Below are 10,000 nucleotides of genomic sequence, written 5' to 3'. Positions count from 1 at the left end.
ATTACCATTCATAGCATAGGAACTATGCAATTAAAGTTTTTGTATTATTATTATTATTTAGTAATTAATGCTTTCATTGGGATAATATTGCCAATGAAAAATCGTAAAAAAATATTTTTTAATAATTTTAATGAGACCATCAGAATATAAGCAAGTTTTCTTTCCTTTGATATATTGTAATTTTTTTTATCTCCATCTATTTGGTAAGTTTATTTTCTCTAGTGAGGAATTGTTAATCTATGCAAGTGTTCAACACACAATATTAGAACCTAATTATAGCATCCACAGTGAGATTCAGTAAGTTCTCAGTAGATATTGTTTGGTGAAATAGGTGATGCTGGCATTTTACCTTTCACAAAGTTACAAAATTTATATTCAAAATAATGTTATGGTCACCCATATTGTCAAGTGGGTGTCCCAGCTCCCATTTAGGATCATTTACATAGAGTTCAAGATATATTTTCTTATAGTGTGATGCATTCCGTTTAATTTATATTTCCCTCGCCTTCCAGAAGTCGAAGAAAATTTAGGTTGGTTCTTCAATTTGAATTTCATTAATGCTTGATTGGTTCTCGACTTATGTAAAAATATTCATTATTTGCTCTTCTGATCAACTATTTTTCATGCACTTTAGTTTATAATTCTAGAGCGTCCTAGCTGTGCCTAGTGAACTATTAGCTATCTTCCTGCATTTGATTCCATCCGTCTGTTTCAAATATATGTATATATATTTAAGGCAATCATCTACTTTGTTTCGTAAAAAAAACTTAATGCGGCAAAGAATTATGTTTCCTCTCTTTCCAAATGAATCCTTTCTAATTATCCTCGAATTTCTTCATTGTTTTTTCTTTGATTCGTTTCTTTTCTGTTCATCGTGATACCTCATTTCACAATAAAGTTTCTGGGGTTAATATATGTTCAAATATTATGGGGTTTGCTATATGTTTTAAAATTTATATAATCTACAATCTATATTATAGTAACAGTTGCATTGCTCTTTTACTTATATAATATCCTTGATTACCTTTTTTTTTGCTGGGAGTTTACTTTTAACTGTTACAGTAACACAGGTGCTAAGCTCCTAAAATTCCTGTAAAGCTATGCACTGCATTATTCCTCAAAAGTCATTTGCATATACAAGTAAGTAATTACTAAAAGAAAGCACCAAGCCATAAGAAAAGAAGAGTTACATAAGAAAACCTGAATGTATTTGCAAGGTCAAGCATCAGCTCATAAGTCTTGCCCTTCAAATATTTTTTATTGTATTGCAAATGTTTATTGATATGTTTAGTATTTTATTCATTTGAAATTTTCGAAAGTTTATAGGCGCAATGACTAGCTAAGTTAATATATTTCCAATATAATATTTGGATGATATTTTGTATAAGTTGCTCGTTGGTTCCTCAGTGAAATCCTGGTCTCCGCCTTACTTATTTTCACTAACATCAACGCCAAATTAATTACATTAACTTCATACCGACGCTCAATCAAGCTGTTTTATATTGATTTTGAGGCCGGTACAGGCCCCCAGAGTCAATTGTCCCTTGACCCGCTAGTTCACTCTGGACATCTACAGGATTAGAGACCATTATCCACCCTTTCATTATTAACATGAAGGAAATCTTCCAACATGGAAAAATGTTCAGTTAGGCATTATTGGTAAGGAGCATTCTTCCAATTAGCGAAACGTTACACTTTTTTGTTTATCTGTTAATTTACACAAATCTCTCTCTGCACATACAAATTTTTACATAATTATAATAGAAGCATCGAATGCTGACAAACAAGGGCATAAATTTTAAAAGTCAAGAATAGCTACATATAGAGTTCAAATCAAATCAGTCAATCAAATCAAATATTTATTCAGGTAAAGTACATACATACAAAGGTGAGATACAAAACGTTGATGGATTTATAGATAGAGCAAGTACATACAATGCCTAAAGCCACTATTACGCAAAGCGTTTCGGGCAGTTCAGTTTAGTAAACAACAGTATGCAACACTGGCGAAATAAGCACGAAAATGTAGCTAAAAAAACTCAATCGCAGATCGTAAAGAACTGGATAAACAGTAATGGGTAAATTACATGAAAGTCGCTGCAGACAGGAAAAGATCTATGGAAGCACCTAATGAAGAGAGCAGAGACCAGGGGCCAGGAAGTTTCAGGGATGAAAGACCTAGAGCCAGGACAGCGCCCTATGAAGGGAGCAGGAGCGAGGGCAGTGTCCGAAGAAGGGGAGGAGCCAGGGCAGTGCCTGAAGAAAAGGGATGGAGCCAAGGTAATACCTGAAGATGAAAGGCGGAGTCAGGGCATTGCCCAGAAAACCACCGATCACAGATTTTTAATAAGGAAAAACAAATGTTTTCAAAAGATCAACTTTTGGAAATTGATACATTTACGTGTGTTTAACTTATGCATTCTAATTCATGTATTCATTCATTCAATCATCCATTCTTTCTGTATTTTTCTCATATTTGTCGACTTGAATTCTACCTATTCAGTAAAAATATATTATCAAATGAATTTACATGCGTTACAATAAACAATTTAAGTAATTTGGGTCACTCTCAAATATATTAATTCAATCCCTATACTAACAACCCTTTCACAGAATCTATTTCTCAAGCTTGCCTTAAAGCCCTTTTAAAATCTTTATCTCAAACTCTTTAACTCACTTACCTGCACCCAGGCCCGCGTGTGATCCCAGGTCACTTATGATAGGGTTGTCTCCAACTCCATAGTCCCCGAATTCTTTGGAGGATGAGTTTACATTGAATGATTTATTTAATAATAATTTTAAATACGTTAGAGCTATGTGATACAAATGACGGTTTATTTGAAATGAGAGATGAATTTTCTCTCATTTCAAGGGAGAGAGAAGAGAGAGAAAGTGAGAGACAAAAAGGGACATAAATATTTAGAAAAAATCACACTAACGGTATATATTAATCAGATGATCAATTTGTAGCAATGACTGTGACTTTTCAGCCGAGAAAAGGTTTTTACTTATTCTTTGTAATTAATTTAAAGTAAAAACATGAAAGACCTACGGGAGGTTGCATCGAAACCTGGTCCATCGAAGGTTTCAGGTGCAAAGGGTCCCTGTAACCCGCCTTGGAATCCTTGATTTTCACGGCCAAACTCTGTGAATGAGAGAGATGTTAATCTTTCAAACTGAACTCGGTAAACGCAAGTCATTTACACATACTCTTCGTTCTAAATCGATATTATCTCACATTTTGTCTACAATTTGGCCTAGGTTAGGTCAAGTATATATGTTCTGATGATAATTATTTGTACTTTCCATTCTGTAATGGAACATTTTTAGATGTTCGATTTGAATAGAGGATGCGAGTGATGCACTGTTTATAGAAACCTCGAACGTCATCAGTTGTATTCGGTGTTTTTTATTCAACCCGCGTGATTAGGCAGCATAATAATGATCAATTAGCAGTTAAAAAAGACGGACTGGTATTTGTAATTTGTGAGTGAAACATTTTGAAAAAGTACGATTTAAGGACTTGATGATAGTGAATTTTGTTGAACAAATTATTAGGATATGTTCAGCTTCGTTTTATGTCTTTATGGCTAAATACTTAAAAACAGGCTGAGTTGTGACAGTAATTACGATCATTTGTTAATTGTTTATGATGACAGGCTGGTGTGAGACTTATCTATTTTCAAAGGATTAGTTGTTAACATAAATATCAATTAAACTAAATAAGTAAACATTATTTATACACTCACACAACATTTCTCACAAACATTTTGTGACCATATTTTTAATAAGCCAATCGCTTGCATGAATAATGCAACTAATCACACCTATAGCTAAATGAAAAGACACTAGATGAAAAACCCTAGACCACACGACTGTACAAAAACCTTTGTAGTCGTGAGATTATTTATCCAAGATCCGACAGTGCTCGGTGGTCAACTTGGGCATAGATATTTCATCGAATCACCTCACTTGTACAGTCATGTGGTCTAACGGCTAAGCAGTACCAGGTACGCCATGGTGCATAGTGCTCCTGGCTGTCTGGGCTCGAATCCTTCTGGGGTGGGGAGTTTTCAGTTCCATATTGGCTTGGGGACCATTCAAACTTGTTTGCATATATTTAAAGGTCTACTTGTTTTTCACCTGACCCCATATTAGTATAAATCCAACACGCTTTGTAATTTCCAATCACTTGAGAATGAACCCTGAAGGTTCGAAACGTGTAATTTAATATTAAGTGTAATATATTCTCCAGTTGTTAGTTTCTTTTTCTTCACCTCGAGCGAGGATAACTTTTGGAGAACTTCTCTTCCAGTTCAACGAAGATGCAAGAGCACTAGTTAGAGGGATAGAAGCCCTAAACAAGAAAATAATTAATACAAAATATGCAGTCATATTCATTGAAACGTGTATAAATAAAAACTCGCTGCCAGTATACACTAATATATATATATATATATATATATATATATATATATATATATATATATATATATATATATATATATATATATATATATATATATATATATATATATATATATATATATATATATATATATATATATATATATATATATATATATATATATTGGACAAATATAGGCAGGAGAGAGAGGCGAAGTAAAGTGATGTACAATGGCAAATATATGAATGGGATTTAGGTGGATATGAAATAAGAATGGCAGAAGGCCTATTGGCCCATATGCACCGCTCCCATTTATATACCACTAAATGACTCACAAAATATGAACTGCATCAATAGTCCCATACATGGATGATAATAGCATAAGATAGTAAATATTAACAATGAAATAGTGACACAAATGTGTATCAATGATCCTACTCAAATCACCCGTTAACTGTTCTATCAAAAGTGGATCTAAATTATAAAACCCATGCTAATGCTCAAATTACATGATTTTGTAATCTGTATTAAAGCATATTCAATTATGTTCCTATTGAAAGTGATTTACAATTCGTTATTGAAGAAGCCATCTCTTCCCACGCCCACGACATATAGGTTAAGTTAACTATTGCTTGCTTAGTTATCTATAATTTATCATATAAATTTATCTAATTGAATATAATCTAGTACTTATTTAACTAGTTTTGACCACATTTAAGGTCATTTAGGTCTTCCACAATTTAAATTGTTGTGTTTATATAAGGAATGAATTTATAAAAGAATAGAATAGTAAATTTATAAATAGTAAAAGAATATTGGCTGTTGATAGTTATGGTGCTAGGCTGGACTATGTACTTGTTTAAATCCCTGCTTTAAACAGAACCAGTGTTCAGTCATAGGACTGAATTTATTTAAATCTTATCCTTGTATAAACAATACAAGCTAATGTGAGATAATTGCCTGCAGGAGGACTGTGGATCTTCAATCAACCTATCAACCTTTCCATTCACATTCACCCCACCTGCCCCTTACAGCCCACAGTCTGTCATTAGGAAAAGAGGAGCTAGGATTTACGACCCTAGCTAGAAACTTTTGTATTAATTTCGCATACAGTAATTTTAATTTTAGTACAGTACGAGTCCCTAGTAGTTCTCCTCTCATATCAATCCGGCAGTTTTCCCAACAATATTTTCGATGGACTCATTTGCTCTCGGGTAAGGATTTTAAAATGTTTTCTCAGCAAGCTGTGTGAATCTGTATCTATAACAGATTTAGGTATAACAACATAGAGGCAAATGCAAGTTTTTCGACATTTGCTCGTAAATAAATTATAGATTTCATATTATACTTTTAGCTACATTGCTGTTTTCTTTTTATTAGTGTCTTGGTCACATCTCATTTGCTGATAACTGTCACCAGACACTCCAGTGGCCAGCTGATATAATTCTTGTGAAGTTTGGTACTGCAAAATTTCTGAAACAAATCACCTGTTTGTTGACCTATATATTCTTGGTGGGTCGAGCATCAGCTACTAAGCATCGACTATAAAACATTTTGCAGTTTGATGTACACAATTATTAATCTCACATACTTGTGTGACTGCATTTATATCATGAATTTAATCATCCTATTGGTTCCTTACTGAAACCATTGACCGCAATTCTCATTCTCAATTATTCCAACACAAAAAATTTAGTGTTGAAATGAGTGAAATAGTTCACGTGATAAGTAGTGAGCTATAGTGGAATAGATCTCACGATAAATAGTAAGTTATAGTGGAATAATTCTTGTTATAAGTAGTGAGTTATAGTGGAATATCTCATGTGAAAAGTAGAGTTATAGTGAAATAGCTCACTACTTATCACGTGATTCACACCGAAGAATATCATCATAATAGCCTCTTGATCCATATATCCCTTGACCTCATCAATAGACGGGATTACGTCACAAATTAATATCATTTCAACATTGTGATTATGAAGGTGTCATTTGTAAATTATTGTTTCACTAGGCAATGATGTATACTGCCAAATACACTTAACCTAAAAAAAAAAACTTCCAGCAACTGCACAAATCATTCTGTACATGACGATTTGTATACAGTAAATTGAGAGTATATAAATTATAACAAAAAAGGGCATGACATATGTAAAACAGAAATAGAGTTAATAGTAAAACCAACTAAACATTATATAATTACAGTAGGCCTACAAAATTTGAAGATAACTAGAAACTCTGACATAACAAATTAAATTCCTCTGAGAATTTAGGAAAGATGAGAGATCACCAATTACGGAAATCATATAAGGAAGGGCCTGGAAAAAGACCAAGAATCTTGCAAGCACCCGATGAAGAGAGTTGTTAATAATTTTATTATTATCAAGTCCTTGGCTCAACAGAAAACTCACAGAGTGCGCTTTGCTAATTATCGCTATCATCACCCTTAAATTATCTATTCTCAACACTTACCTCCGCTCCAGCGAGGTGATCGGATTGGACGGGGAGCACCAGCTTCCGCCTTTGAGCCGAAGCTGCCTTCATCTGCCAATTTACCCTTGACATCTGTAGGAATAAAAGACACATTATTACTTCGTCAGAATTACACTTATTTAAACGACATTAATTTTGAGTAGATATTTTGAACTAGACATCTTTCACAAAGATTGTCATTGAAATTGCAGGAATTTATACGAATTTTTGTTCAAATCAGTCTATACATGCCGATTTTTTTTATATTATTTATCAGATAAGCGAAAAAATAAATTCGAATTCAGGTGTTCACTTAATTGTTTCATCTAATGCCTGTTACTAACTCACTCTCATTAAAACTGTTTCTATCTCTATCTCCTTCAATCACTTTCTTGCTCTAATTTTAATACTCGGTCTTCTTTGTCTCTGTCCCACTCTCTCTCTCTCTCTCTCTCTCTCTCTCTCTCTCTCTCTCTCTCTCTCTCTTACCTACTTTACTGTCGGCTACACCCAGGCTTGAGTTAGACTTCAGGTCACTGGCAAAAGCGGTGTCTCCATCTCCATGAGCCTCGAATTCTGTGGAGGATGAGAACACATGAAACGATTTATTTAATATAAATGTTTGTAGAGCACTTTCTCTATGATATATAAAAACGAATAAGAATAGGGAATACATTATGACATTTCAACAGAGAGAGAGAGAGAAAGAGAGAGAGAGAGAGAGAGAGAGGAGAGAGAGAGAGAGAGAGAGAGAGAGAGAGAGAGAGAGAGAGAGAGAGAGAGAGAGAGAGAGAGAGAGAGAGGAGAGAGAGAGGAGAGAGAGAGGAGAGAGAGACAGAGAAGAAAGTCGACAAATAGATAAAGAAGTCCACACGAAAATTTAGTTAGATCCCCCTAGTGAGCGAAACGGAAAGCAACTGAATATAGCAAGATAAAATTTAATTTGTAATTTATATATATATATATATATATAATATATATATATATATATATATATATATATATATATATAATATATAAATATATATATATATATATATATATATGTATATATATATATATATATATATATATATATATATATCTCTATATATTATATATATATATATATATATTATATATTATATATATATATATAATACATATGATGTTAAAAAAAAATATTTGTAAACGTATTTCTGTTTATCATTCATTCGCAAACAATTAATTTAAATCATCAGAGACATAAAGCGTCTTTAATATATCTGGAAACATTTCCTGAAACATGTATAATATAGTTTTATAATTAGTTTTAAACTGAGAACGTAGACTTACTGGCCTTGGTGTCTAAGCCTTCTCCCCCGACGCTTTTCCCTCCTTTTCTTTCTGGCCCGCCTGCGACGCCTTGACCCTGCCCGCCTGCGACGCCTTGACCTTGCCCGCCGAAGACGCCTTGACCCTGTCCGCCGGAGACACCTTGACCCTGTCCGCCGAAGACGCCTCGACTCTTGCCCGCCGGAGCCGCGTTGACTCTGCCAGCTGGAGACGACTTTATCCTTCCTGCTGGAGACGCCTTGACCCTGCTCGCTGGAGCCGCCTTGACCCTGCTCGCCGGAGCTGCCTTGACCCTGCTCGCTGGAGCCGCCTTGACCCTGCTCGCCGGAGCTGCCTTGACCCTGCTCGTCGGAGCCGCCTTGACCCTGCTCGCCGGAGCTGCCTTGACCCTGCTCGCCGGAAGCCGCCTTGACCCTGCTCGCCGGAGCTGCCATGACCCTGCTCGCCGGAGCTGCCATGACCCTGCTCGCCGGAGCTGCCTTGACCCTGCTCGCCGGAGCCGCCAAGACCCTGCTCGCCGGAGCCGCCTTGACCCTGCTCGCCGGAGCTGCCTTGACCCTGCTCGCCGGAGCCGCCTTGATCCTGCTCGCCGGAGCCGCCTTGATCCTGCTCGCCGGAGCCGCCTTGATCCTGCTCGCCGGAGCTGTCAGGACCCAGCTCGATGGAGCCGCCTTGATCCTGCTCGCCGGAGCCGCCTTGACCCTGCTCGCCGGAGCCGTCTTGATCCTGCTCGCTGGAGCCGCCTTGACCCTGCTCGCCGGAGCTGCCAGGACCCAGCTCGATGGAGCCGCCTTGATCCTGCTCGCCGGAGCCGCCTTGATCCTGCTCGCCTGGAGCCGCCTTGATCCTGCTCGCCGGAGCTGCCAGACCCAGCTCGATGGAACCGCCTTGACCCTGCTCGCCGGAGCCGCCTTGATCCTGCTCGCCGGAGCCGCCTTGACCCTGCTCGCCGGAGCCGCCTTGATCCTGCTCGCCGGAGCCGCCTTGATCCTGCTCGCTGGAGCCGCCAGGACCCTGCTCGCCGGAGCTGCCTTGACCCTGCTCGCCGGAGCTGCCCTTGACCCTGCTCGCCGGAGCTGCCTTGACCCTGCTCGCCAGACTCTGTGAATGAGGACACATATCATACCAAAACTCTGAAAACGCAATTAACATCCAGATTATAATCGTCCTGGCGGCACATAACCCTACAGACGCATACAATTATTTTAATTTAGTGAAAATTAGAGTTTAATAATAAGACTTAAGGTTAGTTGGTATGAGGTTCATGTGGCAGTTATTTGTACTATATGAATAGGGATGAGGTATTTAATGAAAGAAGATGTGAGCAAAGAACTGTTCTAGAAAGCTAAACAAGCTTACCCTAGTCTTGGTTAAAAAAGAAAGAGAAAAGAGGAAGCGAGAAAAGACAGACAAAAGAGAGAGAGAGAGAGAGAGAGAGAGAGAGAGAGAGAGAGAGAGAGAGAGAGAAAGAGAGAGAGACAGACACAGAGAGAAAGAAAACCGAGTAGAAAAGCAGACAGACACATATATAAATAATGAATGGGCGCCATATAAATCAATAAACCGTCCTTATGCACTATATTTTAGTTTTGCCTTAATGAAAAAAGAGACAGTAATTGAGTAATACCAAGATGAAATTGAGTTTTATAAAATATATATTTAAAGATATAATTATTATCTTTTTATATTATTTCCATTGCCATTTAATCACAAAATAAATATTTACATGATCAGAAACATGAAGCATTTATCATATATTAAGAAATCTTTGCCTAAAAATATATTTATATAACTGTTATCATTAGTTTA

General features: G+C 36.8%; 1 protein-coding gene across 1 annotated transcript in view; it reads right to left on the bottom strand.

Annotated features, from left to right (window-relative positions):
* LOC138368695 (uncharacterized) overlaps positions 1 to 9,310 on the bottom strand; it is a 15,350-nt gene extending 6,040 nt beyond the window's left edge. Inside the window, exons 1-6 of the mRNA XM_069331415.1 lie at positions 9,047 to 9,310; positions 8,192 to 8,834; positions 7,367 to 7,453; positions 6,878 to 6,970; positions 3,053 to 3,145; positions 2,682 to 2,753 (exon numbers count right to left, since the gene is read on the bottom strand). Coding sequence (XP_069187516.1) covers positions 2,682 to 2,753; positions 3,053 to 3,145; positions 6,878 to 6,970; positions 7,367 to 7,453; positions 8,192 to 8,834; positions 9,047 to 9,310 — 1,252 coding nt within the window. The remainder of the gene's footprint in view (positions 1 to 2,681; positions 2,754 to 3,052; positions 3,146 to 6,877; positions 6,971 to 7,366; positions 7,454 to 8,191; positions 8,835 to 9,046) is intronic.
* Between the last annotated feature and the right edge of the window lie 690 nt (positions 9,311 to 10,000).

Source organism: Procambarus clarkii, chromosome 26 (genome assembly GCF_040958095.1).
Source record: "Procambarus clarkii isolate CNS0578487 chromosome 26, FALCON_Pclarkii_2.0, whole genome shotgun sequence".
In the NCBI taxonomy this organism is placed as follows: domain Eukaryota; kingdom Metazoa; phylum Arthropoda; class Malacostraca; order Decapoda; family Cambaridae; genus Procambarus; species Procambarus clarkii.
The sequence above is the reverse complement of the archived record's forward strand: the minus strand, read 5'-3'. Positions and strand labels throughout refer to the sequence as shown.